We start from the raw sequence: 25,771 nt of genomic DNA on the forward strand, positions 1-25,771 counted from the left end.
CCGGTCGCAGGACACCACAACTAGGGGGTTCATTGGTCCTTCTCAGCCCGGTCTGGCAAGCTGAACCTGCACTTGACCATTGGCGTTACACTCTATCCCGCACGGGTTAATACCTAATGATCCTTAACGGAGCGCAACCCCACGCGACAGGTCTTCTCGGCACGAGAGCCTCGCTTAATATTTAATGGCTCGTCTTTGCATGAACCCGCAGCCCTGGTAGCGAAGCGATGTCGGAACCGAGGCGGCGGCATCCTGTTAGGGTGAACTATTTACTCCTGGGTGGTCCTCTCAGTTGCCGGTGAAGACCACAACGTAATAGTTTGTGTCATCGACAATAGCAATCCCCCTTACCACGCAAATGCCCCAGGTGCCCGCAAGCCCCATGGTTTAAGGTCCTATTTCAGCCCTTCTTGTTCTTAGTGGCTGCATTCCGAGCCAAGCGTTGGAGCGTGTGGTGTACTAGCACCCCTTCCCCTTCCGCGGAGACACCCAGTCGACGATGGTTCGGGACGTAGGCAGAATAATAAGCATATGGCCTGGCGCAGCCGGAGCCAATAACTTCTTCCTTCCCCGGTCCCTCATCTTTTGGGGGGGGGGGGGGGAGGGGGGGAAATGGTTTACAACTAGCACCAGGCGTAATACTCGTTGCTCTCCCACACAATCTCCTCCGGCCCCTTTCCGCACTTCCATCTCAGGCTGGGGATCGACCCGTCCTCCCGCTCTTCAAAGGTAACAGAGACCTCGGGCCCCAGCTCCCGCCAGATGTCGGTCGCGGCGCCTGCCACCTCCGCGCCGGGGCTCCAGACGAGCACCCTGGGCAGCCCCCACCCCTTCGCTTCCGCGAGGGCGGCTAGCAGCAGCTTCCGGACGGCCCCGCGCCGAGCCTCGGGCCTGTCTTGCTCCCGCGTGGCGATCCTGAGCACCTTGAGCTTCTTCTCGCGCAGGTCGTGGTCCCAGCAGATCCATCCGCTACCGCTGCCGCCTCCTTCGTCCTCCGTCCTGGCCCCGCGGTGCACCACCTCCCGCCCGAGCAGCTTCTGGCAGACGTACTTGTCCCGGGTGAAGTGCCAGGCCATCTGCTCGGGCGTGGGCAGGAAGGCGATGTGCGTCTGTTTCTTGCCGTTGTTGTTGTTGCCGCCGCCGCCGCCGCCGCTGCCGGACCGCGCGAGGCGCTCAAACCGCTCCCGGAACGCCGCCACGTCCCGCTCGCACAGCGGCGCCACCTCGTCCGCCGTCAGCAGCGAGACGCCCTCCGGGACGGCGGCGGCGGAACCGGCCGCGGCGTCGGCGGGGGGAGTCCCCAACCCGAGTAGGACCTGCGGGCTGCGAAAGTCCTTCCAGCCCAGGCGGGTGTAGTAGACGCGCCCGATGTCGCTGTAGAGCGCGCCAAACTCGGCCTTGTAGCCTCCGTCGTCGCCGTCGCCGTCGCCGTCGACCACCTCCTGCACGCGGCGCAGCATGTGCGAGGCCATGCCGCGCTCGCGGAAGCGCGGGTTGGTGAAGACGCTGGCGACGGAGTAGGCGCGCACCTCGCGGGGGCCAGCGCCTCCGGTACCAGCGTCGTCGGCCACGAGTGCCCTCTTGGCGGTGACCTCGCAGGCCGAGACGATCGTGTCCGGATCACCCTCGGGGTGCAGGACGTAGTATCTGGTCCCGCCGTTGGCCGAGAGGGCCGTCTGCGAGAGGGCCGTCTCGCGCCCGACGTATTGCTCGATGGTCATGGGCGACGCCCACGAGGCGCCGTTGAGCTGCCAGGAGAGGACGCGCTGGTGCGGCGTGGCCTCGGCAAAGACCACGTCGGCGGGCGTGAGTGGCGCCTCGCCCTCTGGTTTCGGTGGTGTTGGTGTTGACATGGTAAAGCTCAGGTCCGGTCTGGTCCACTAGGTGTGAGTGATGATTATGCTGCTGTAATTACCAGAGAGGGCCAGTGGTGCGGTTGCGGTTCCTTGGTTGAGTACGTCCGGTTCTGATAGACTTGGGATGTCCTCTTTTGATCTGTCGAGCTCAAAGATCAATAAATAATAGTTAATCAAGGTCGGCACTGCTTCTCTGCTCGGCCGCTTTAATTATAATAATCATCTGGTGTCTAGCATCGACATGGAGTAATAGTGGTCTCGGATGTCGTGCACCCCGTAAGAAAATAAAAATTTTCGATACGCGAGACAATTAGCCGTAGGCACACTGGCAGGCTCTCTCACGCACACGCTGCTGTTACTCGTTTTGGGCAGCTGAGATGCGCAGGAGGGGTAGCACGTTCTGAAGGCCCAGGGGAGGGTGACCTTCCGGTTCGGACGAAGGGTAACTTTCACTAGTTAATAGTGGCTAACTGCATGCAAGGCGGCAGAGACGACGAATCAGGACCTAGGGTAGCTGAAGCGCTGCCGGATTTGGGCGCTAGTCGCCCCCTGGGCTCCTTGTTGGGCGCTCTTCTTCAGCTTTGCGTGATGAGATCGATGAAACGGTCTCTCCCCTATATCGCAGAATCTCTCGTCAATATTTAAGCACCATTCACCAAACCCATGTGGCCGGTGTTTATCGCCCTGTAGACTATGGGTGTCTTACCGTTTTCAGAATCTGGGGTTTGTGAGCCAGTCCTCTGGTAAACACGTCCCAGTGCGGTGCAGTGCTTCCTCCGTAGGTACTCCAAGGAAATTCCGTGCAAGCCCAGAAGCAAGTCCCAGGAGGGCGCCAGGAAGTAATTAATTACCGCTTCACTTGGTTCGCCATCGTCCAACCCCCGCCGCCCTCGTGGTCCTGTGGGTTTAAAGGTGGGGGGTTGGCCCTGGCTTGGGAATGTGTTGTTGTGTTGTCGGCGGTAGAGAGCAGGATTAATAGAGGAGATCCGTCGGGTTATGCTGTTGAAAGTGAGTAATACGGTGCCCTTCCGTCTCGGCGGTAAAAGAGGGAAGAAGCAAGCGGGGAATGCCGCTGAAAAGATCGAGAGTTTTCGCAGCACCATGCGCGCGCGCGCTTATTATTGGGGCTTCAGCCGCAGCGTCTTGTTTGGTTGGCTAGGACGAGACACGGACGCCACGGACGCCGTGGACGTGATTGTCTGCCCGGCGGAACACACTGAATCAAATCGGCATCTTGGAGCATGATTCCCTCTTGAAGGTATCAACGGTGGTAGTTTTTTTCTGAGTTCCTATACATAATTACGTACTGTATGTACAAAACAACAAACCCAGCTCCTACGGCGGCGATCCCACTCACAAAAAAAGGTCTGCAAGTGCAGAGATATAACATTAATGGATACATCATGAATCCTCGTATTATCAGGGTTCATAAAAATGACCGATGACCGTCATACTCGTGATTGACTCGACATAAATTCTCCTGTGTTCCCCCCCCCCCCCCCATCAAATGAATTATTCAGTCGGCTTTGATTAATCCCCCAAAGGATACGCATGCAGCACCTGGCCGTAGTACAGCTCCGAGTCCTTGCTCGCCAAGAAGACGAAGCTCGGGGCGATCTCGCTCGGCTGGCCGATGCGCCCGATGCCCGACTTCCCGCCAAAGCCCTCCATCTGCTCGGCCGGCCTCGACGCGGGCTGCAGCGGCGTGTGGACGGGCCCCGGAGCAACAGCGTTGACGCGGATCCCCTTGGGCATCAGGTTCTTGGAGAGCGAGCGGGTGAAGGAGACGATGGCGCCCTTGGTGGCCGCGTAGTCGACCATGGCGGCCGTGCCCCGAAACGCGACCGTCGAGGTCGTGTTGATGATTCTGCCAAACCCCATCGTTAACATCGGCAGGCAACCTGCAAGCTCAGGAAGCGAACTGTGAACCGTGATGAATCAGGGGACATACGACGCGCCCTTCTTCATATGCGGCAGCGCATATTTGGTCATGGCAAATATCTGCAGGATGTTGCTCCGGAACGTGCTCTCGACCTTGTTGAGGTCAATCTCGGCAAAATCCTCGCACATGACCTGCTTCGACGCGTTGTTGACGAGGACGTGGATGATCCCGAACGCGTCGACGTGCTTCTGGACGGCCTCTTTGCACTTGTTGTAGTCCATCAGATCCCCCGGGATCAGCAGGCATTCGTGCCCTTCCTTCTCGACCAGCTTTTTGGTGTCCTCGGCGTCAGGTTGCTCTTCTGGCAGGTACACGATGCTGATGTCGGCCCCTTCCCGCGCGAACAGGACCGCGACGGAGCGACCAATACCAGAGCTAATTAGAACTCAAATGTTAATAATTAGTGCGTGACTGACTGATTGACCGACTGGGATGTGTGGACATCGGCGCCTGTTATTCTTACTCTCCACCGGTTATCAAAGCCTTGCAGCCCTTGAGCTTGCCGGCCGCGAGGTACTCGTAGGCCTGGCCCTCGCCCTCGAGCTTAGTAGACTCGCTGGAGGGTTCCATCTTCTTCTCCAGCCTGGGCGCGTAATTATGTGTCAGCGGAATATTTCCAATCTTCTGGATTTGGGGCTGGTTCTGGTTCCGGTTCCTACACTCACCCTGGCAAGTCTTGGGCTTGGGCCTTTTGCGGCACAGGCTCAAAGCTCCCCCCTTTGCTGAAATGGGTCGACATTGCGAGCGGTTGTTTTTGAATTGGTGAGGGTGAAAGTGCACCAGACAAAATTTAGGTCTGGGTAGGCTGCAAATTTCTGTCGTTTGGAGAGCTGGATTTGATTGACTTGAAAACGAGACAACGCTGGAAGACGGAGAGTACTTGCTTTTAAAAGTGTCGCTTTCTGGTGTGTAATTCATTAACAAGCAAGAGTGGTGACGCAGAACCGATAAAACAGCCCCCGTCCATCATGACGTCAACCTATCCTTTTAAGCACACCTCCAAGCAACATCCGCTCTCGAAGATTGCTCAGAAGCAGCTTATACCCGACGAGGGGATGTAATCCCTCGCGACATCCTTACTCTGTGACGAGCGGCAAGTGAATCCCGCCCAGGTACAGATGGCCACCCACCGACCACGACGGCGTTTTCCGGTTGCAAAATAACCAGCCAGAACAGTTACACGGGACTGCTACAATCCCTCGCGCCTCACACGGGCGGTGCTGGGGTTGGTCAGGATTTGCCGAGCTTTTGGTGCTCACCCGGGCCGTCACCTTGCACAGGAGCAGGAGTGAGGGCGGGGGTTAGGGTATTCCGCCCCAGTACTAACAGCGGCTGCTCAAAGATGCGCCATAATTAATTACCATGACCGGCCACCTGGGGGTTCAAAAGACCTTCCACTACCGCTTGCTACTGGAAAAAAAAGGCATATAGAAGAAAAGACTTCTTTTTGGAAACTATCATATCCTTAGATTATCTTCGATTAAGTTTTTATTTAACTTTAAAAATAGGTTTAAGCTGTGATTTAAAAATAGCCTAGGTAGTTTATGACTTTAAGACATAAACCAGTGATCAAAGTAGTTACATAGAAGTCAAGATAGTTTAATATATTATAATGTCTGAGGAACTATAATAGTATGTTCCTAGAAGCGGTCTCCATTGGAATCAGGTATACAACTCTTTTGAAAGCTATCGGAACCAAAACTGAGAACCGGCTCCCGTTAGGGAACCACGGCCAAGATGGTAGGCTATAAGGGCGCCCAAACCCGGCCACCAAAGTTCAAGCCGGCGATAAGATAACGCGTGTGACTCATAACTTCCGTCTCGAGAACACTCTTTAGCAAGTCATGTCCTTCGCATGCGGTATCAAATAGCCGAGTTGATATGGCAAGGACAAAGATGGCAACTCAAAAGCCAGTTGTTCGAGTCGGTGTCGCCGCGATCATCCAGGACGTACAGGGACGACTTGTCCTCGGCATTCGCAAAGGATCTCATGGCGAAGGTTGGCAGAATCTTCCCGATAGGAGTTGTTAGGAAGTTCTTGACCCTGACAACTATAGGACAATGGCAATTACCAGGCGGGCATCTTGAGATGGGGGAGAGCTACTTTGCGTGTGCTGAACGGGAGGCGCTGGAGGAGACAGGGCTTGTAGTCAAGGCCGACAAGTTCGGCGCCGTGACGAGCGACATATTCGGCCCTGAGAAGCATTATATAACCCTCTTTGTGTCATGTCGGATGGTGAAAGAGGGACAAGAGCCTCGGGTAAGTTGGGCTGGAAATATCTGACGCTTATTATAACCTGGCTTCTTACCCTGCTAACATGTCGAGGTCACGGCAGGTCTTGGAACCCGAGAAATGCGAGTGTTGGGAGTGGAAATCCTGGGCTGACGTCAGGGCGCTTATCGCGAGCGAGGATGGGCGAACGAAAGTTTTTCTGCCTATCGTAAACTTGCTCGAGGATCATCCTGACATTGAGGCCCTGACCGAGGCGAGCCACTGACGCTGACTTTTGGGAGATGGGGCGATGTTAACTTCAACTTTGAAGACGCAGAATTAGTTGACAAACCACATCGAGACCTTTTACCGCCTCGCGTAGCAATTAAGAGTACTGCTGGTTGGCGGGAATGATGCCATTGCGCTTTGGCTCCACTGTGCAGCTCTCTGCAGGTTCCCTCGCGGTCCTGGATGACGGTTCATTGCTAACCTATGTGACTAACTGCCAGTCCGCCTTGCAAAGATATGGGAAGTTCAATGAGGTATGCTGCGAGGTAATGAAACTACTAGGTGGGCGACAATTCGCCGGCACGGATCTAAGTTTTGTTCATTCAAGTCGCCTGCCATGACTAAGAGTGACTGTCGGCCGAGCGAACTGCTTGCACGGAAGAAGTACGGATACTAATTACATACTTACTATGTATGTACATACTTACTAGTAATCTTTGCGCTGTAGTTACTCCGTACACTACTAATCAATGGGCACTTGCCGAATGCGCACAAATACTCCGTAGGCTCGGCAAACTCCGCAGTCCCCATCAATCATGGTGTATTCATATGTGCCTATGTACAGTACATAGTACTCCGAATCCCGTACTTTAGTCGACAACAGTACCGTTGTGTTGCAAATGGATCAAGCAAAGCTTAACGACAGCCTGTGGTGAGCCTCCTACGCAGTACTACGAGTTGCTGGCTCACGATACTGGCACCTATAAACCCGGTCGTCCAAGTTTGCTTTCCTTCAACGAACCTTCCACGAAGGGCGCGACTTGAATGTGGACCAGCGTTCTAGTGGAGCGGCTGCGGCGGGGGGCATTGACCACTCGGCCACTTGCTTGGGCGCATCTTGTGACCCCACTTACCTTTTTGCATTACTTGGGTAGTCAGGCGGGCATTTGTCGCAAAACCATCTCGCCGGAATAGAGGTTGGCAACGACAATCCCAATTGCGGGAGCGCCTCCTCCCTTGCGCCGCGATATTGAACGTTGGGTCTTTCCAACCGTGGCCCTTCAATTATCGAACACGATCATATGCATCCCCCCGAGTAGCAGCCTACGTCCTCCGGACCCCGCCACCCAAGAAGCCGTTTGATCCCGCAGCCTCTCCCTCAGCCTCTCCCTCAGCCCTTTGACACAACTGAATCAAGGCCGCAACGATGACTGGAGAAGCGAATGCAAGTGCGCGGCCCTCCGCGGCTGACGATAGTCCGCGACAGACCGAGACCGCTTCCACTACCAGCACGCATGACAGCTACGATCCTCAACAAATCATTGCCATGGCTCGCCATCCACCCCCCGGCGCTTCTGTGTACTCGCCCACGGCCGTCCCGTCCGCTGCCCTAAACCCAAGAAGCTGTGTCACATGTCGGAGGAGAAAGGTATTTCGTTTTCGGCCAAATTGGTGACGCCGTCGCTGACAGCTCTAGGTCCGCTGCGATAAACACATGCCATGCTCCAATTGTCGCCGTGCCCAAATCCCCTGCATATTCCCAGCCCCCGGCCGAGCACCGCGACGGCCCCGTCCGAAAGACCCGAATGCACCGGCAAAACAGCCGTCGAGTGAGCGTGAGCTGGAGCTGATGAAGCGTTTACGGAAGCTCGAGGGCATTGTCGAAGAGCTCAGCGGACAAATTGAGATTGAGTCAGCACGGCACCCCTACAGCGCCACAAGCTCTCCGGAAGCCGGGACGGCATACTCAAAAGACGAGCAAGCTATCGGTGGGCGCTTCGGCCGTCTTGTTACCGCCACTAGCAGCTCGAACCATGCCTCTTCTGGCGTTGCATCCGCGAAACTGCCTCCCAGACAGGATTCGGGGGCCATATCTGAGTCGGATTCCCTTGGAAAGGGCTCGCCCGACGTTCACAAGCAGTTCGGCCGGCTGGTGTTGAACGAGAAAGGAGTCACTCGGTACGTCAGCAGCTCGCTGTGGTCATCCATCACTGATGAGGTAAGCCCGCCATCGGCAGGGTCAGGGTTTAATAAATATCCGATTAACACGCTGTAGCTGGACGAACTTCGCAAGGCCTCTCAGGATCTGAGCGACGACGAATCCGCCGTATCGGAGGACCATGCTAGCCCCGAATCCGCTGATCACGATAAAGGCTTCATGGATCACCACTCATTCATCTTTGGATACCGCTCGGCCGACGTAGACCTGAAATCTCTACACCCGTTGCCCTCTCAAATTCCTTTCATCTGGCAGGTCTACCAAGAGAATGTCGACCCTATCCTCAAGGTAGTCCACGTACCTACCATGAGCAAAGTCATCAAGGAGTTTCGACAAAATCTCGATAGCCTTAGCCCTTCGATGGAGGCACTTATGTTCTCAATCTACTATGCCACCATCTCTTCGCTGGAAGAAGAAGATGTACGTACGCTCCCACCTGTCACAACAAGTTGCCGCTAACCTCCGCAGGTCAAGTTGAACTTCGGCACAGAGAGGAGCGTCCTGATTCAGAAATACCGCTTCGCAGTTGAGCAGGCGCTAGCCAAGGCCGAGTTCCTTACTAAACCCGACTTTGCCGTCGTCCAGGCCTTGATGCTCTTCCTCGTTCTCGTTCGCCGACACGACGACACTAGGTTCGCGTGGACCCTCACCAGCTTGCTCATTCGCCTCAGCCAGGCCCTGGGCCTTCATCGCGACGGATCCCACTTTCCAAACCTCACGCCCTTCCAAATCGAGATGCGCCGACGCCTCTTCTGGGCTGTGTGCGTCTTGGACCTGCGGTCTGCCGAAGATCAAGGAACCGATCTCAGCATTTTGTCGGACACATTTGACACGCAACTTCCTCTCAACATCAATGATGCCGACATCTCCCCGGAAAGCACGCAGCTTCCGGAACCGAGAGAGGGTACCACAGACATGACCTTTTCGCTTATCCGCTACGAAATATGCTCCCTCTCCCGACGACTACACACAGTATCATCCGACATGGCCCCCGCTTGTCGTGGCGATGCCAAAAAATCCCTAGCGGAACGTGAAGCTTTGCTCAACGAAGTCGCCAACAAGGTGCAGAAGAAGTTGCTGAAGGGCGGCTCCAACACCATGTTTTGGGTGGCATCGAATGTCACACGGATTGTGCTGGCCAAGATGACACTCGTCATCTACCAACCACTCTTGTTCCCGGGGTCGGGTGACGAGTCACTATCCGAGGATGTACGGACACGTTTACTCAACGCCGCCCTGGATGTTTTCGAGTACAGCCATATTCTCAACACCGACCCGCGGTGTAAGCAGTGGCGCTGGTTGTTCCAGACCTGGATGCATTGGAATGCGCTGGCATACAGCCTGATTGAAGTCTCGCACCGGCCCTGGGGCCCCAAGGCGGAGCGTCTTTGGGCAGCGCTGAACCTCAACTTTCGGTCGCCCAACCCAGCGGAGCTGGAGAAGCTGGCGAGTCACCATGCCGTATGGATGCCTTTGAGGAAGCTGTATCTCAAAGTGAAGAAGCACCGTGAGCTTGAAATCGCCCGGTTGCAGGCAGACCCGCAGGCGGCACAGGAGCTTGCTATCAAAGACGAGCCAGGGACTCCTCCGAGCACCTTTGGAGCCATCCCGGGCTCGGTAAAAGGTGCCATGGCACTGGATCGCTGGCGGAAGCTGGTTAACCTGCCCCCGCCACCCCCAGAACAATCACAATCTCACCAGGAACCGACACCAGGGCCTCCAGCACGATGCCAAACCGCCCCTCAGGGCACGATGGGCGCACATGCGGCTGACACGGCGGGCTATGCTAAGCCGGAAGTCATGGAATACCTCGATGGGGCCATGGCTGACCCAGCTTTTATACCCATCGATTTTGCACCCCTCTGGAACACTGCTCAACCCGACGAGGTTGTCCGCGCGGCATTCAACACTCCCTACCAGCCTTGCAACTTCACACAAAACAGTGGCTCGTTGGGCTTCAACACAAACACGCCGATGCCCGACCTGCAGCAAATTGGCCGAACCCCGACCTCGATGAGCTTACCAGCGCACTTATCACAACCACAGCAACAACAAACTTCGCAGGGAATGGTGCATACGCCTCTTAACAACGAGGATACCCTGCCACCCTGGCTCTGGCCGACAACTGGGTCACCGGATATCCTGAACCTGCCAAATACGGAGAACGATGATGTAGATATGAACATGGACGATGGGTTTGACTGGCAGACGTGGCAGGAAAACTTGGGACGGTATGAGGTCGAAGCTAACGGTGGCCGAACTGGGAATACCTGGGTACCGGGGCTTTAAATATCGTCTGTATGGCATGCACGGTAGGTGTACTGCAACTGGGTTGTCGTGGCATGGTTTTGCGAGTAGGCTGGGATTCCGGTGGGCCGTTATTAGTTGGACGTTATGGGATAAAGGTACCTTAATAGAGATACCCATAATACAATAGACGCTTCATACTCTTATACGTTTTTTTTGAATAGGCATGAGGACCAGAAAAAGTCGAAAGACTATTAATTCAATCATGTAATTAGTGAGTTTTCCATTGAACGTGTAGTACGGGACGAGGACGGACCTAGAAAGGAAGTGACAGTGACTGAGCTCGGTATGTATCAAAGACGGTTTTGTACGCGTGCAACACAAACTCTTGACTGGGCATAATTAGAGGAAGTGCAAGAGGTATAGAGACGACACGGCGACGTTAGTCTGTTGACAAGACGTCGCGTGACTATTTACCTGACCTTGAAAGAAACAATGTAACCAGGCGCCCAGTTTAGAACCGGGGTTTTTGAAGGTGTTTGATTTGACACGTAAGCTGAAAAGGACTATTAATTATCTAGAGAAGGCTTTCCTGGGTCTGAATCCCTTTACACTTTACATGTAGCCCTCCATTCTGGTTGTCTGCAATGACTGACGCCGATCTTTTCCAAGACATTTAGCCGGCCTGGTGATTTCACATCATGCCTCTATGAATCATACTACATGCCGCTCGTCGGTACGTTGTATTATGTACCACATGCCAATCCTTCCACACGAGCCTGTGTCATCATCCAAAACTCGTCATCATTATCGTCATGCCACACACATATATCCTGCATATCCTGCGCGCTGTTTTGGGGAGCAGCCTGGCGGCAAAGAAAGGACCATTCATTACCTCAGTTCGCCGGGTCCTTTCTCGACCACAAACCTAACCGGCTTCCTCGACCTGGACGGAGGGGCGCCCTTAGGCGGTATCACCGGCCGCAATATGGGGCCCGGCCCGAGCGGCTTCGCATCAGTCATCGTCCTGCGCGTTTCTCCTCCCACCCCACCAGGGGGGCCGCCGCCTTTGACCCGCACGCTCCCGGGGACCACCGACCCGTGTCCCGGCTGGCCGACGAACCTCTCGTCGAACCCCCACCTCTCGACGCCGCCGCCGGCCAGCCACCCCCCGAGGTTCTTGCACTGGCTCACGTCGAACCACTCGAGCCGCGAGCACCCTTCTAGCACGTTCTCGACCCCGTTCCCGGTCACGCGGACGCAGCCCCTCACGCTGAGGCCGCGCAGCTCGTTGAGGTGCAGCGCGATGCAGCCGAGGCTGGCGTCGCTGACGGCGCTCCCGCAAAAGGCCATGCGCAGCTCCCGCAGCATGGGCAGGCCGAGGGCGACGACCTCGGTTGCGGTGTCGGACAGGGCGCAGCAGAAGCTGAGGTCGAGATGGGTCAGGCCCTTGGCGGCGCCGACGAGGGCGACGATGCTGTGGTCCGAGAGGTAGGTGCAGTCGGCGAGGCAGAGGTGCGTCAGCTGCGTGAAGCGGTGCGGGGCCCAGGCCTGGAAGCCGGCGTCCGTCACCGAGGTGCACCGCGTCAGGCTCAGGGACTGCAGGCGCGACGAGGCGTGGGCGGCGAGGTGTGCCATGGAGCGGTCCGTAACGTACTTGCAGTAGGAGAGATTCAGCCGGCGGAGCCGCGGGCAGCCGACGACCGTACCGGGGGCTGGTGCGGACGGCTGGGAAGGGGGGCCCGGCTGGGGGTTGCGTTGGCCGCGGCGCGGCTTGGCGTTGGAGGGTGCAATGACAACGTTCTTGTTGCTCTCGCGGGCGGGGGCCGGGTTGGGGACGACCCAGCCGACCACGCGAGCCAGCAGGTTGTCGCCGACCTTGCGGCAGTTGCTCCAGTCGATCTCTTCGAGGTCCTTGGCGCACTCGCTCATCTCGAGGATCTGCGAGGCGGACACGTCCCAGACGCTCCGCATCCGCCAGACCTTGACGTTCTTGCCGCACGCCTTCCACAGCGCCTGGAACCCTTCGTCGGTAATGTGGAAGCAGTTGCTGATGTCCATCTCGACCGCGCGGGTGCCGATGAAGGGCGCCAGGATGTTGGCCACTGACCAGTCGGTCACCTTGCGGTTGATCCGGCCAAGATCGACGCGCGTGCAGAGCTCGGGACTCGTCGTCAGCATCTGGCGCCACTTCCTGCAGACGGCCCTCAGGCGGAGCATCTCGAGAAGGTCGAGGTGCTCGAAGACGCCAATCCAAACGCTATCCGGGAACGTCGCCTTCTCCTTGGCCTTGGTACCGATGGGAAGGGTACGCGCGCGCTTGGGAAAGGGCGAGTCGTCAAGAGATATGGGCGACAGGAGCGGCGGAGCGGGTGCGACCGGTGGTACCTTGATCCCGCCCACGATAACGCTGCAGTCCGTCTGTGGGGTCGGCGGCGCGAGCGAGTTGCGCCTCCTATTGCGGAAATTCTCCATGTCGACGCTCAGGAAGGGGTCGGGATCCGACGGCCGGCGCGTATCCTCCTCCTCGTTGGGCGGTGACACTGGTTTGGAAGGGAGATCGAAGGTGACGGCCGGGCCCGCCTTCTCCTCCCGCGTTGGTCTCTCTTTTGTTTCCGCATCCTCCATCTCGACGTCCTCCGGGTGGAAACGCTGCCTCGCGGTCTCTTCGACCTGACACTTCACTTCTGGCGGACACCGCCTCCACAACTCGTCCAGCACATCACCGGGAATCATGAGGCACTCGACATCTGACACGGCGCGTACTGTCGCGGTCCTCCACTGCGACAGACCAAGACTCGCCACCTCTCCAAAATATTGGCCTTGCTTTAACCTTGGGCGCGAATACGTCGCCTTGGACGTTCGTCTGAGGGTGGGACTCGCAGGGTCCTGTATCACTTCCGCCTCGCCGCGGACGATGAAGTAGATGTCGTTGCCGGGAGTGCCCTGGCGGACAATGTCGGTAAAGGGTGGGTAAGTCCTGGGCTGGGCGTTTAGGCCAAGGAAATGCAGAATGTCTGCCGGTAGCGTGGCAAACAAGGGAAGCTCCTTGAGCGTCTTGCGCACGTTTACGTAGGCACTGCCGAGGGCGCTGCCGCTGATGGTCGGGTCCTCGACGACTCCGGGGCTGGGAGACTTGCGCTTCTTGTTGTTCACCACTGCTCCCTCCCTGATTATCCCACTATCCCCCATACTGACCTCCCCCGGCACGGCCTCGCGCGCGACGCCCGCGGCGCTGGTCTCTGGAAGCTTGGCGTCTTTGCCCCCCTCTTGCCGCTTCTTCTTGAGAATGGCCAGCCGCTCCTGCGCTTCCTGGCGGATCGCTTGTTCCATTTCGGGAAACTTGGGGAGTTCGGCCCGCAAATCCTCTTTCTTCAGCACGACCAGGAGGCACTTGGTCCTCGCAATGATGGTCGCCGTTCTCGGCATGTCCATGAGCACGCCGATCTCGCCAAAGAAAGCTCCGGGTTTGAGCTCGGCGTAGACAGCCTCGCCATCACGCGAAGTGACGGCAACAACACCGCGAACCAGCCAGTACATCGCCTTGGCGTCATCTCCCTCGGTAAGGATATGGTCGTGCGCGTTATGGGTCTGTGGGCGTAGATGAGCTCCGATGGCAGCGAGGAAGTCGTCGGGCGCGGACATGAAGAGCGGGAATGACCTGATGCGGTCGACCAGGTCGAGGGGCATGTCCGGGATGGTTGAAGCCGTCAGCGGCGAAGGCCGCATTGGCCGCGCCGGATTTGTCTCGACATCGAAGGATCGCAGGACCGATGACACGGAGTCACGCGCCTGCTGCCCCTGGGACGAGCCATACTGGGCTTGATGGTGCGCCAGCGCGCGGTACGGCGAGGCCGTGGGGGAAGATCGAGCTCGTCGCATCCCGTCTCGAGCCCGTCGACAGGGCTACCTCCTAGGTCCCGGGAGGGGCGGTGTTGGCAAAACGTTCCGAAACGTTCCAATTGCCCCGACTCGGTTCTGACGCGCCGCGGCTTTTTGGAGCGCCGCGTAGAGAATATCAGGCGCAAACCCCTATCTCATGCTATCGTCGCCCCAGCCACGGCTTCCCCACCAGTTTATGCACCTGTTATCGCCTGCAGGGGTAGTCGTCGTGCAACTGCCGAGGAAAAGCTCCTTGACAAATGAAAATAATTGTATCCACGTGCGTGTGCGGGGTTGAGTTCTGTCGACAGTGCTCGTTTGTCCTTGCGTTGGAGATGTGAATGTTTGGCGTTTGCCAGCCAGTCGCGTTGTGGCGTTGGCGAGAGCAGATGTGATATGAGCCAGGGCTGTATTATTCGAGGTGATGGCGCCTGACAGAAAATTCTGTCAGCCTATATTCATGCCTCCTAATTGACGGATACTCGTCTGTCCGGTGCCGCTTCCGATGGAGGAGAGAAGGGAAGGGTGTAAGGAGGTTGAAATGGTGAGGGGCGCCCCGCAGTGAGCGCGCTCTGGAAGGGGGGAGTTGGAAAATACCGTGTTCGCAAGAGACGAGTAGAATTGCCTTCTGATATCAGCGAACCGCCAGACCCGAGGCTTGCGATCGAACACTCCAAAAGCGATCGAGGTGAAGTGGTCTGGTGGGAATTGGTCGTGTTGAATGCGCTCCTGGGCTTGGCCGTCTGACGTCTCACCGGGAGACGTGGGGCTTCAGGCGCGGGCAGTCTTGTAGTTTCGTACACCGTCAAACGCCAACGCCGGCAACGGTGCGTCGCAGGTTACACAGAGGAACTCAGCGCCTTAGCTGATGAAGGGCGGCGAGCAGGCGGCTGAGCATGGCAGGAAAGGCGGTTTAGCGGGAAAGCGGAAGCAGAGCGAACTGCGGCCAGCGGCAGGCGCGCGACGGGTATTCGCCGCCAATGAAACAAGCCAGCTTGCGATTGCCAGACGGCACGCGCTTCTTAACCGACAAAATTGTTGAGTTTTCGCGGTCTAGCACACTTCCCAAAAGATGAAAAATATTGTACGCTGCGAATCGTACATTTAGGTGCTCAAAAGTCAAAACTTCGGGCTTGTTTCAGTCATGGCGATGTTATGACGGAGTCGGTGGATGCTCGCTCGTTGCAGCCCCAGGGAGCTCTTGCCGGTCGCGCGCCCACTGGAGCCAAAGCTCGGCTTTTGAGCTCTCGGGCCGGGGGTCGCTGCGGGGCAAGCAAGGAGCCAAATGATCCAACGCGACGCAGCAACGACAAATGTGAACTACAGGTAGAACATCAAGTACTGACGCCGGAGTCAATGCCGGAGGGGAATACACTAAAATAAGAAGCGAGGTGAATTCGCTAATGGTTCCATAACCTGCTAAGCCACCTAAATGATCCCCGACGACACTGCAGCAACAAAGCAAAACTGTAAAAGCTACTCCGGCCACAGCGTGCATCTAAGCGCTAGTTACCCTGCAGTTCCGTTCTTTTTGAGATTGCGGCCTGCATCATCCGACAAATTGTTTGGTCCTTGGCCTGCAGAACACACACAATCAGCAGATGTGCAGGATATTTCTTCTTCTCTTTCTCTCTCTCCATGATAAAACTGGCATCTTATGTAGAGTAGTGCATCTCGCCAGTTGAGCGCTGTGCGTTTCACACGGTTTACCGCCCGGGGCAGTAAACGATGTTCTGGCACAGGGTACGGAGTACTCCGTACAGTACGCCATAACTGAGCGTCTCCAGCTTTGGCGGCTGGACCAGAGGCCAAGGAAAGCCGCATCGTGCTTCGGAGAGATCAATAGCAGGAATCATCACACACGAGACACAAGAAGATCTCTTCGGCTCCCTTTGCCATGCCTCCCCTACGCTCTCTGGTCAAAGCTGGTTATTGAGGAGCTATCGGGTCACCGGTCACCGACAGTCCTCCAGTCGGTTTCAGGCCCCGGCCTTGTTGAACTGGCGAAATCACAAGGGTGCACACCAGCGAATCAAGCCATGCAGCGGCATGGGTTCCCCAGAAAAGCACGGACCTGCAACGGAAGAGGGCTTCCAGAACAAAATTTAGAGTTGATCCGTGCGCACTCTTTCTCTTGCCGTACGGAGTACTGCAGTAGTTTTCCGAACGCAGTTCGCGGTTTGCTTCCGCCCGCTGTAATGTACACTACAGTACAACTCCGTAGTTGCAGACTTGCTATTCAGCATCTCCTATGGCGAGATAAACGTTGAATTAAGGTATGTGCCACCATACCGGCAACATTTTTACATGTTCGCATGCAGATATGGTTTGCCGGTGGTTCACGATACCTTTGGCAAATGCGTAGACTCAACGGCAAGACCGTACAGCACATGCTACTTTACTTTCGCAGTCCTTGTATGCAGTTGTCTGTAGTTCAAGCTCGCGGCACCCCTCTTCAGTTTCGAAAAGGCGCCGCTGCAAGTGTCGTCTGAAGCCCGGGGGCCCGGGGTCCTGAAAGAAATGGACAAGGCAGATATTTGCCGCAACATACATCGACGCGGTTGGGTCCCTCCGTCTCACTTGCTACTTTCAAACTTGTAGCCATAGATTTGTCGAGGGTCGATGCCTCCGAGGGCTCTTCGCCGTTAAGAGGGGAGCAAGTGACCTTGGGTTCGGACTTCGGAGTAAACGTGTTCCAAAAGCCGGGTAGGGTTAGGGTTTAACAAGCCTGCCTCGCCATTGGAAGCTTCCGGAAAGCTCCGGTCCAATCCTGTTTAACTAGGTACCTGAGCTCAGCCAACGCCACCAGCGAAACGTCATCCATATCCTCCCAACTACTTCCAGCTCAAAACCTGAAGCAGCATCCTCAACCTCACCACGACGCTCCCGACGTCTTTTGTTTCGCGATCATCATCCATCGACAGCACGCATTGAGAGCGACTCAAAAATGTTCACGATCACTGTCCGCGCAGGTCCCGGGCGCCTCGCGGCGAAGGCGCCGCAGCTCGCTCGTGCATTCCACTCTACTCCCAAGAACAGCTTCTTCACCCCGAGGACGGCGTCCCTCGCGTTCCGCGCCAACACAAAGTCTCCAAGCAAGATCCTCGCAAGGCTCCAGGGCGCTTCCCGAGGCTACCAAACACATTATGAGGCCTACGTCGACCCCGCAACGAGACGCAAGGAGCTCTTCCGCAAGCTCATGATCGGCGGTGCCATTTTCGGCGGCACCCTCGTCACGGTCAACGTCATGTTCAACCGCGAGACGAGGGAGGACGGCGGCATGCCGCCGTTTGAGCGGTCGTACCTCAACCGCACGTTCATGCACACCGGCCTTGGCGTCGGCATCATCGGCCTGTCGGCGTACCAGATGGTCCAGAGCGGGTTCGTCTACCGCCTCATGGTTACCAACCCGTGGGTTGTCGGTATCGGCGGTCTTGCCCTCAGCATCGGTAGCATGATGGCCACGCGTGCGATCGATCCTGACAAGTGAGTTCCCCCCCAACCCAACCCAACCGAGACTTTGGGCTGGAAATTTTTTTTCCTTGTCCCGCCAAAGACGCAGATGCTAACCTTCTTTACCGCAGCTACATCCCCAAGTACGCCTGCTGGACGGCCTTCAACGCGACCCAGGCCGCGCTCATCGCTCCCCTCATGACGATCGCTCCCCCGGCCCTCCTTGCCCGCGCCGGCCTGTACACGCTCGCCATGATGGGCAGCATCTCGTTCGTCGGTGCCACCGCCAAGCAGGACAAGTACCTCTACATTGGCGGGCCTCTCCTGGCCGGCGCGGCCATCGTCGCCGTCTCGGGCTTCGCGCCGCTGGTCCTGCCCGCCACGGCCGTGCGCACGCTGGCCTTCACTGAGAACCTCTGGCTGTACGGCGGCTTGGCCGTCTTCGGCGGCTTCACGCTCTACGACGTCCAGAAGGTGCTCTACCACGCGCGCGCCGCCCAACGTGGAATCATCAAGGAGGACCCCATCAACGAGAGCATCAGCCTCGAGCTCGACTTCCTCAACATCTTTGTGCGGATGGTGCAGATCCTCATGATGCAGAACAACAGGAGGAAGTAAAAGGGAAAGCCGGTAATTTATTGATAGGGGGAGGCATTGGCAAATGGGTAGGAACGGATAACTGCTTGGTTTGACCGGATGGGATACTAGCGATTACTTCTCTACTCGGTGTACTGTCTTGTCTCGTAACGGATTCATCACGCTCAGGATCACACAAGGGTGTTGGCGAGTCCACTCATTGTATCAAATAGTCTTTTCTTTCTTGAGGTAAACACACCCAACAAAAAAACCAGATCAAAAAGTGTTACCTTCTCCAAACGCCAGGAGGAAAGTCCGTCTTGTGAAAGCGCTCCCTCGCAAATGTCATCCGGAATCCCAGCTCATATCCGCCCGTATACGCGAGACGCCTCACTTCAGGTCAGGAAAGCTCCTCAGGAAGTGGCTCGGACACTCGTAGCCGTGCGGGTTCTTGGTCAGGTAGAGCTGGTGGTAGTCCTCGGCGTCCCACCACTCCTTGGCCGGCAGGATCTCGGTCACGATCTTGCCGCCCCACCACTGCTCGTTGGCCTTCTGGGTGACCTCGCGCGCGACGGCCTCCTGCTCGGGCGTGTGGTAGAAGATGCCGCTGCGGTACTGCGTGCCCCGGTCGGGCCCCTGCTGGTTGAGCGTGGTCGGGTCGTGCATGCGGTAGAAGAACTCGATGAGGGTCCGGTACGAGAGGCGGGTTGGGTCGTAGACCAGCAGCGTTGCTTCGGCGTCTGTTATTTTTTTTATTTTTGTTTTTGGTTTATTAGAGAAACGTTAGCCATTGAAGGTTTTCTCTATATGGAATGCCGGGGGGAGAGAGAGGGGGGGGGATGTGAGAAGACGGAAAAGGGGGGGAAAAGAGAACGGGAGAGCACGCACGACCGGTGTTGCCGCTGCACACGAGCCGGTACGACGGATTGGCCGTGTCGCCGCCAATGTAGCCGACGCGGGCGTCGTACAGGCCCTTGTCGGCAAAGTGCTTGCGGTAGAGGTGCTCGACACCCCAGAAGCAGCCGGCCGCGACGGTTGCGCGCTCAGCGCCCTCGGGGATCGTCACGGGAGTGGCGCTCATCTTGCTCGAGGAGGTAAACGGGCGGAAGAAGCGGGTGAGGAACTGCGGGAGGGCAGTCATCTACACAGGGACCAGTGTTTGGGACCAGGGGGGGGGGGGGAATCCGGAGAAATCTCTCTGCTGGGCTAATCACCGATGTCTTAAGTTATCGAGTTGTTGCGTGGGAGCTCGGGTCTTGGCGGGGTCGTGGCGGGGTTAACTAGGATGGCGACAAATCCGAGTAGATTTGCGTGCCGTCAAATAACTAAGAGTATTTGTTTACGATGGAAGGTCACGCAGAAATAGTTCAAGATCAGGTTGGATAGCGATTAGCCTTGTACCCGGGAAAATTGTCCGTATTGGCAAATATGGAAGTTGTGATTCCAATCATGACTGCCGCGGAACGCCGAGCTGTGACGTCCATCCCCGGCCATGCAAAGAGCTTGTGGCGGATGACAAATTGCGAATCACCCTAGTAAGTCCCCTGCCACAATCCAAACAAGGGGGCCCCGGGTTAGGGTCTGCTTTCCGCCTCCCTGGGGAAACACTCGGCTCGAAATTCTGCTGACACGGATATCTGAAGAAGCGAAAAAAGTCCGATATGTATAGGAGAATTTGTATGTTCATGTCATGCCTGCTCTCCTTACGGATAGTTACTTAGTCCCCGCACAATGACCGCAGCATCAACTCGGAGCCTACAAAGTATTATTAAGCGCGATTCACAGCACGCCCACGAGCTCATCCAGGAATGACTTACATCTCCATTTACCGTAGGCAATTGGTACTATAATCTCCAAGACTCGGTTAGTAGTCGGAGGAGGATTTAACATGGTATCTCTCTCGTACTCCCGGTTACCTCGTTGCTCCGGTTCTCCCCACGATGAGGAGGGAACAGCTTATCCCCCGAACCGTAGGAAGACAAACGAGATCATTGCTACTGTATAGGTGTGGATTTGCATATAGAGCTTCATTCTGCTTTTGGCAAGAGGGGTCCGTCCCGTTGACAGCACGGTAAAAAGGCTATCAAAGTGGCTGCATTGGTATCTTGATTGTGTGCAACACACCGCACCCTAGATCATGGTGCACACGGCACACCAGCCTCAAATAGTAATTATCGTAAAGAATTATAATTCCAGCACAGGTCGATTATGATTCTAGAGAGAACGCCAGATGCTGATATAGACTGATGATGACCGCAATGCCAAACACCGTTCGTGCCTTTCCATTGTTAGACCATCCCATATCATTTACGAAGCCATTAATTGGCACCATGAAGCAAAAAATGGCTCCCTCCTTGCTGTCCCAAGGTATCATCAGCACACGGAAACAAGATCAAAACCAATATCCCTATGTTCACTCTAATGAACACATATATATGTGTGTACATATATATATATATATATATCCCCGTCCGCATCAAGCCCACTTGCCGAGAAGGCTCATGAGGGCCATGCCGACGACGAGGGCGACGAGGCCGAGGGCGGTGCGGGCGGGCCCGGCGCGGGTCATCTCGCCGCCGAGCATCCAGTCGTGCGCCCACATCTCGACGACGCCGACCCAGATCAGGATCCCCGCCGAGAGGGCGTCGAGCGTGCCGATCGCCACCACCGTCGACGGGTCGTTGCCGTTGAACTGCCGCAGCACCCCGATCCCGATCGCCATCCCCACCGGCGTCACCAGCGCGAACGCGACCGCCAGCAGCAGCTTCTTGCTCAGCGGGACGCTGGTGATGGTGCTGCTGCTGCCGCCGCCCCTCAACTTCTGGCCGGACGCGGCCGCGGGATCGTTCGAGACGGACGGGGCGCCGCTCGCGGGCTCTTGTTCTTTGGAGGTGGCGCTTGGTTGTGTGGCGGCGGCGGCCTTGGGGTCAGCGGGCTCGGCGGGGTGGTCGTCGACGGTTTGGTCGTCCTGGGCGTGGTAATGCTCATGACCGTGGGCGTGGTTGTGGCCGTTGGGGAAGGCTTGGCCGTGTCCGGGCGTCTCGGGGGCGGAGGTCGGGCAGGGCCGGCCGAGGGCGGCGATGCGCGTGCCGAGGGCGAGGCCTTCGAACATCTGATGGAAGACGATGACGGCGAAGAGGGTCAGGAAGAAGCTGTCGCCCGCGACGACGAGGGTGAGGCCGATCACTGAAGTAGGGAGGGAGGTTTGTCAGCGAGGAAGGATATTGTTATATTTTCACGCGCGCCGTTATGAATACGCAAGGTGAAAAAAAAAAAAAAAGTGAGGGGGGGGGGAAGAGGAGATAGATGGGTCTCCTTACGTAGAGAGTGAAAGATGACGCCGGCTTCCAAAACGACGATGTTGACCATGTCGGTGCGGGCGGCGGCCGGCGCGGCATCGGCGTCGGCGCCGGACTCGATGCTGCCCTCCTTGGCCTTGGCCTTGGACTCGCGCCACTGGATGAGCCGGTTGCCGGAGTACTCGACCAGGAACGACAGGAAGAGCCCGGCCATGAGGATGGCCGAGGCGGTAGACTCGTAGGTGAGCTCGCCGAGGCACTCGTTCTCGAACATCAGGGTGGCGTGCGTGTAGAGCTTGGGTGTATACAACGTCAGTGATCACTTTCCTCTACGCAAAAAAAAAAAAAAAGGAAAGAAGAGAAGAGAAAAAGTCTCATAAATAAAGGCATGTATGCCACGGGCGGCGGGAGGTACTCACATGAACGAAGGCGGTCGAGATGATGACGCCGGTGCCGAATTGTCTCAGGACGGTGAAGACGGGATGGGAAGGAGAGACGTAGGAAGCCACGAGGATCGGGCCGAAAACGCCGATGGAGCTGGTTACCAGCATGACGAAGAGCAAGCCGACGCGGAGACGGATGTTGTAGTCCCTGTCGACCCGCTCGCAACTGTGTTCCTCTTCTTCCCCGGAGCTCCCGACACAATGCCTTGCAAAGGTGGTGTGGTTAGCATCATGAGGGACACGTACGATTCCGCGGACATTGTAACTCACTCGACACCGGCATGGAAGTGGCAGTTCTGACCCCCCGATCCATCTTCCTCCTCCTCCTCTCCGGCCGGGTGGAGCTCGACCTCTTCTCCATCCGGGCCAATACAGAAGCTGGATTAGGTCAGTACCCTGTTGATAATGAGGGGGGAGGGGGCCAACGGGCAGCACATACGTCTCCGTTCCGTGGCTGTGGCACCCGGTGTAGGCAGGAGGGATATCCTGGGTCGCCGTCACGGTCGTGTGAACTTCATACTCGGCTGTCCCGGCCATACAAAAGCTAAACACGGTTGAAAGAGGCAGTCAGTCAGGACGGTCGGGTCCGCTAGCGTTAAGATGGTTGGTTTTGGTGACACGTACAGTGTAGAGCCGTGGGCATGGCAATCGGACACGGCCGTGATGCTCGAGCTGGTCGAGTCGGCCCTGGTTGGGGTCGGCGTCGTCGTTTGCGCTGCCTCGGCGGCGAAGATCTGGACCTCCCCGGTAGGTGCCATACAAAACCTAATTATCAGTGTCAGGTGACATTCATAAAAAAGGAAAGTCATCAGGGGGAGGGACAGCCTACGTTTCGGCGCCATGGTTGTGGCAGTCAGTGTAGGATGAGGCAGTGGCAGTCCCTGATATCCTGAACTCGGTGGTTCCGGCTTGACAGTATCTAGCACAGAGAGACGGCGTGAGAAACGAGCGCGTAACGAAGCTGCTCTGGTGGGAGAGTTGGCATACTGTACTGTTCCATGCAAATGGCATTCTGACACGGCAGTGATGGTGGCCGGATCAGACTCCGATTCCGAGTGATCAGCCTGGGGCGATCGTAGGCGAAGCGGCCTAGGCTTCGGGGTCGGGGAGAGAGCAGCCTCGGCGCTAGCAACAGCTAGGAGGCCGTAAAGCACACTTGCCCGGAGGGTCGAGGAAATCCGGGCCATGTTCGGTTACTAGGTACGGGGCCTGCGACTTCCGATACCTGAACGAGGGCCGACTTTGAAATAATGATTAATAATAGAAAACTCTTTTGGCAAGTTGAGGAGGGATAGGCCGACGACTAAGTATGCGGAGGCGAGGCCTTATTTTTTTTTTCTCCTCAAAGCACGGCAGAAGGGAACTGGGCGTTAAAATGTGCGCCGTGACCGTGGTGTTGGTTTATTACTCTCTCTTTGCGCGCGCACCTTGATGACCTCCTTGATGACCTTCCGATTGGGGGTTACACACGGGGGAGAAGAGAGGAGGAGCGAGAAGGGGGAAGGGGAAGAGAGACGAAGGAAGGAGGAGGAGAGGGGGAGAGGCCCAAGAGAGCCCAACAAGTGCAACGGGGTGGAAGTTGCCAAAGTCGCTGGAGCAGGAAGAAGGTCCGGTCTGGTGACTGGTGATCTGATGGGATGCACTTTTGGTGTACCGACCGAGGGAGCGCTCCAAAAAGAGTATGTCTCGCGGGGTTGTGGTACGAATTACGGATTAATAGTCAAGATCGGAAGGTGAGGGACGGAGAATAAGGAGAGCTGTGTGTCTCGGTCCCAAGAATAACTACTACAGTAACTGGCGTTTGTGGAAAGCCGTTCCGCGCCCGTCAGGCGTGTGTGGGTTCGATCGGCATCCACAGCAAAACACCAAGTTGTGGCCTTGGCCGAGTCTACACTAAAGGCGAAAATACGGATTACACAAGACCTGATTGGTCCAGGGACGCCCAGGCTGCGCGCAATTTTGTCCCGCGCACCTTGATGGCCACCACGCATGAGAACCCTGATGGCCGCGCTGGCTGAAATGAGCCAAGACTCGTTCCGCCTTCAGCCCCGCCAGCGTTGCACTCTTGCAGCATTGCACCCAGCATTTCACCCTCTCTCTCTCTCTCTTTCGCTGTGTCTTCGGCCCCATTTTCAAGGCGACGGCAGCATGGCAGCCAACAGCAGGTGGATCAAAGCACGCAGTCCAGTCGCGTGGGATCGGGCCATCAAGGGACGCCGTCGCATTGTTCTGACAAAGGGAATCTCCAAATCCATGGCACCCCACGTCGCCCACCACGAGATAACTATGATTATTTTTGGTTTTTTTTTTATTCCTTTATTGGATCCAAGAACTAGTGTAGGAAAGTCTGGGCATTCCGGCAGGATGCGGTGCATCCATCCCAACACCCTCTTGGCCTCTTGGCGACGAAACGTCTCGCTAAGCTAGCGGATGCAGTTGGCAGTCATCCTCATCGATCTCCTCAGCTTGCTTGGCGAGCTTCCGTGGGCCGAGGGCAGCGGGGAGTACCAAAGTACTGTTTCTCCGTCTTGCTGCATATAACTATTGGACCACTGGCCATCCGTCCCGTAAGCTCTCATGTTTCGTCTGTCACACCTGGCACTCGTGAGCATTCCGCACCGTTCTCAAGATGAAGGCCATTGCATATGCCGCCGTCCTCCTGGGACTCGTTTCCACGGCGCTGGGTCAGTCCCAGACTCTCGCCCCGTCCCCTACCGAGTCGTACGGATGCGAGCCGCATGGCGATCACTGGTGAGTACCTACCTATGCTTTATGATAAATCCCTACTAGCATATACATTGCATACATGTCCCTTGCATCCCACGTGGTCCCCCCGTGGTCCTCCCGTGGTCCTCCCGTGATGCTAAACCAAGGTCTCAGGCACTGCGAGGGCCCCCGCACCGCCCAGTCCCTCGCCACCACCACTACCGGCGCTGCCCTGACCACGTCGACGGCGGCACATGATCATGATGAAGATGACGATCACGACCATGACCATGACCATGACGACGACCATGACGGATCCACCGATGCCACCGGCACCGGCAGCCTGAAGCCCAGCCCTACCGAGTCGTACGGCTGTGTGGCCCATGGCGACCACTGGCACTGCGAAGGCCCCATTACCGCCTCATCCGCCGGCACCGCCTCTACCCTGGCGACCACCACCATCACCTCCTCCTCGACGCCTGCTGCATCGAGCATCGGAACCACCGATGCGGCGGCTGCCTCGTCCACAAGCACTGCCGGTGCACCCCGCCTAGAGCTGGCCGGACTGGGCTTCGCCGGCCTCGCCGCTGCCGCTGCTCTGGCTTTCTGATGATTTCGTCACTTTCCACCCTTCCCCCTGAACCTTGTTGTTATAATCAACCACACGGAGCCAAGTCTCAAGCTAGGACGGCAATGGACGGAAGACAGGAAATAATAATGCGGAGTCGTGGATGTTTGATTCTTCACTTCATCAACCTGTAACTAAGTACTTGGTATTCATGATCCTTCGTATATAAAACTTGGAGCTACGTATCAGAAGTACATATCTAGCATGTGACATACTTTTAACCGTTGTAATGTTGATTTCTGTAAACCAGAACAATTCCTCATTATATATTACCCTAAGGGTTATTAAGCATGGAGTGTT

At 56.7% G+C, this 25,771-nt stretch overlaps 8 protein-coding genes across 8 annotated transcripts; 4 read left to right on the top strand and 4 right to left on the bottom strand.

Moving 5' to 3' along the window:
- Positions 1–568: 568 nt before the first annotated feature.
- MYCTH_117073 (Acyl CoA acyltransferase-like protein) lies at positions 569–2,262 on the bottom strand (the record flags this gene model as incomplete). Its single annotated transcript, XM_003664750.1, has 1 exon — positions 569–2,262. The coding sequence occupies exon 1, from the start codon at positions 1,851–1,853 to the stop codon at positions 624–626; it is 1,230 nt and encodes a 409-aa protein (XP_003664798.1). The 5' UTR covers positions 1,854–2,262.
- An 860-nt stretch (positions 2,263–3,122) lies between these two features.
- MYCTH_2307949 (uncharacterized protein) lies at positions 3,123–4,692 on the bottom strand. Its single transcript, XM_003664751.1, has 3 exons — positions 4,262–4,692; positions 3,808–4,173; positions 3,123–3,723 (listed from the first exon to the last, which is right to left on the bottom strand). The coding sequence occupies exons 1-3, from the start codon at positions 4,366–4,368 to the stop codon at positions 3,387–3,389; spliced, it is 810 nt and encodes a 269-aa protein (XP_003664799.1). The 5' UTR covers positions 4,369–4,692; the 3' UTR covers positions 3,123–3,386.
- Positions 4,693–5,363: 671 nt separating this feature from the next.
- MYCTH_2307954 (uncharacterized protein) lies at positions 5,364–6,427 on the top strand. The gene is made up of 3 exons (XM_003664752.1): positions 5,364–5,797; positions 5,856–6,058; positions 6,135–6,427. The coding sequence occupies exons 1-3, from the start codon at positions 5,695–5,697 to the stop codon at positions 6,294–6,296; spliced, it is 468 nt and encodes a 155-aa protein (XP_003664800.1). The 5' UTR covers positions 5,364–5,694; the 3' UTR covers positions 6,297–6,427.
- A 750-nt stretch (positions 6,428–7,177) lies between these two features.
- MYCTH_2307957 (uncharacterized protein) lies at positions 7,178–10,721 on the top strand. Its single transcript, XM_003664753.1, has 4 exons — positions 7,178–7,667; positions 7,716–8,237; positions 8,295–8,657; positions 8,706–10,721. Exons 1-4 carry the CDS (start codon positions 7,446–7,448, stop codon positions 10,524–10,526), a joined length of 2,928 nt encoding a protein of 975 aa, XP_003664801.1. The 5' UTR covers positions 7,178–7,445; the 3' UTR covers positions 10,527–10,721.
- Positions 10,722–11,375: 654 nt separating this feature from the next.
- On the bottom strand, positions 11,376–14,366 carry MYCTH_2139914 (uncharacterized protein; the record flags this gene model as incomplete). The annotated part of the gene is made up of 2 exons (XM_003664754.1): positions 11,376–11,717; positions 11,817–14,366. The coding sequence occupies 2 exons, from the start codon at positions 14,364–14,366 to the stop codon at positions 11,376–11,378; spliced, it is 2,892 nt and encodes a 963-aa protein (XP_003664802.1).
- Positions 14,367–17,186: 2,820 nt separating this feature from the next.
- On the top strand, positions 17,187–19,783 carry MYCTH_84198 (uncharacterized protein). The gene is made up of 3 exons (XM_003664755.1): positions 17,187–17,852; positions 17,951–19,135; positions 19,284–19,783. The coding sequence occupies exons 1-2, from the start codon at positions 17,314–17,316 to the stop codon at positions 18,435–18,437; spliced, it is 1,026 nt and encodes a 341-aa protein (XP_003664803.1). The 5' UTR covers positions 17,187–17,313; the 3' UTR covers positions 18,438–19,135; positions 19,284–19,783.
- Positions 19,784–20,456: 673 nt separating this feature from the next.
- MYCTH_2307966 (uncharacterized protein) lies at positions 20,457–23,432 on the bottom strand. The gene is made up of 8 exons (XM_003664756.1): positions 23,125–23,432; positions 22,967–23,056; positions 22,762–22,902; positions 22,577–22,681; positions 22,408–22,515; positions 22,114–22,342; positions 21,716–21,989; positions 20,457–21,581 (listed from the first exon to the last, which is right to left on the bottom strand). Exons 1-8 carry the CDS (start codon positions 23,322–23,324, stop codon positions 20,872–20,874), a joined length of 1,857 nt encoding a protein of 618 aa, XP_003664804.1. The 5' UTR covers positions 23,325–23,432; the 3' UTR covers positions 20,457–20,871.
- A 1,158-nt stretch (positions 23,433–24,590) lies between these two features.
- Positions 24,591–25,698, top strand: MYCTH_2307967 (uncharacterized protein). The gene is made up of 2 exons (XM_003664757.1): positions 24,591–24,888; positions 25,018–25,698. Exons 1-2 carry the CDS (start codon positions 24,767–24,769, stop codon positions 25,451–25,453), a joined length of 558 nt encoding a protein of 185 aa, XP_003664805.1. The 5' UTR covers positions 24,591–24,766; the 3' UTR covers positions 25,454–25,698.
- Positions 25,699–25,771: the final 73 nt, after the last annotated feature.

Source organism: Thermothelomyces thermophilus, chromosome 5, assembly GCF_000226095.1.
Source record: "Thermothelomyces thermophilus ATCC 42464 chromosome 5, complete sequence".
Classification (NCBI taxonomy): domain Eukaryota; kingdom Fungi; phylum Ascomycota; class Sordariomycetes; order Sordariales; family Chaetomiaceae; genus Thermothelomyces; species Thermothelomyces thermophilus.

What these genes read in the sequence shown, in the direction of transcription:
- MYCTH_2307949 (XM_003664751.1), bottom strand. Translation starts at nt 4,368, where the DNA reads ATGGAACCCTCCAGCGAGTCTACTAAGCTCGAGGGCGAGGGCCAGGCC. An exon ending in GCTTTGATAACCGGTGGAGA is followed by an intron (nt 4,174 to 4,261) that starts GTAAGAATAACA and finishes AGTTCTAATTAG; the next exon opens with CTCTGGTATTGGTCGCTCCG. An exon ending in CATATGAAGAAGGGCGCGTC is followed by an intron (nt 3,724 to 3,807) that starts GTATGTCCCCTG and finishes GGGGTTTGGCAG; the next exon opens with AATCATCAACACGACCTCGA.
- MYCTH_2307954 (XM_003664752.1), top strand. Translation starts at nt 5,695, where the DNA reads ATGGCAACTCAAAAGCCAGTTGTTCGAGTCGGTGTCGCCGCGATCATC. An exon ending in CAAAGGATCTCATGGCGAAG is followed by an intron (nt 5,798 to 5,855) that starts GTTGGCAGAATC and finishes TGACAACTATAG; the next exon opens with GACAATGGCAATTACCAGGC. An exon ending in AAGAGGGACAAGAGCCTCGG is followed by an intron (nt 6,059 to 6,134) that starts GTAAGTTGGGCT and finishes AGGTCACGGCAG; the next exon opens with GTCTTGGAACCCGAGAAATG.
- MYCTH_2307957 (XM_003664753.1), top strand. Translation starts at nt 7,446, where the DNA reads ATGACTGGAGAAGCGAATGCAAGTGCGCGGCCCTCCGCGGCTGACGAT. An exon ending in TCACATGTCGGAGGAGAAAG is followed by an intron (nt 7,668 to 7,715) that starts GTATTTCGTTTT and finishes TGACAGCTCTAG; the next exon opens with GTCCGCTGCGATAAACACAT. An exon ending in CTTCGCTGGAAGAAGAAGAT is followed by an intron (nt 8,658 to 8,705) that starts GTACGTACGCTC and finishes TAACCTCCGCAG; the next exon opens with GTCAAGTTGAACTTCGGCAC.
- MYCTH_84198 (XM_003664755.1), top strand. Translation starts at nt 17,314, where the DNA reads ATGTTCACGATCACTGTCCGCGCAGGTCCCGGGCGCCTCGCGGCGAAG. An exon ending in CGTGCGATCGATCCTGACAA is followed by an intron (nt 17,853 to 17,950) that starts GTGAGTTCCCCC and finishes TCTTTACCGCAG; the next exon opens with CTACATCCCCAAGTACGCCT.
- MYCTH_2307966 (XM_003664756.1), bottom strand. Translation starts at nt 23,324, where the DNA reads ATGGCCCGGATTTCCTCGACCCTCCGGGCAAGTGTGCTTTACGGCCTC. An exon ending in CACAACCATGGCGCCGAAAC is followed by an intron (nt 22,903 to 22,966) that starts GTAGGCTGTCCC and finishes ACTGATAATTAG; the next exon opens with GTTTTGTATGGCACCTACCG. An exon ending in CGTCATCTTTCACTCTCTAC is followed by an intron (nt 21,582 to 21,715) that starts GTAAGGAGACCC and finishes TCCCTACTTCAG; the next exon opens with TGATCGGCCTCACCCTCGTC.
- MYCTH_2307967 (XM_003664757.1), top strand. Translation starts at nt 24,767, where the DNA reads ATGAAGGCCATTGCATATGCCGCCGTCCTCCTGGGACTCGTTTCCACG. An exon ending in GAGCCGCATGGCGATCACTG is followed by an intron (nt 24,889 to 25,017) that starts GTGAGTACCTAC and finishes CCAAGGTCTCAG; the next exon opens with GCACTGCGAGGGCCCCCGCA.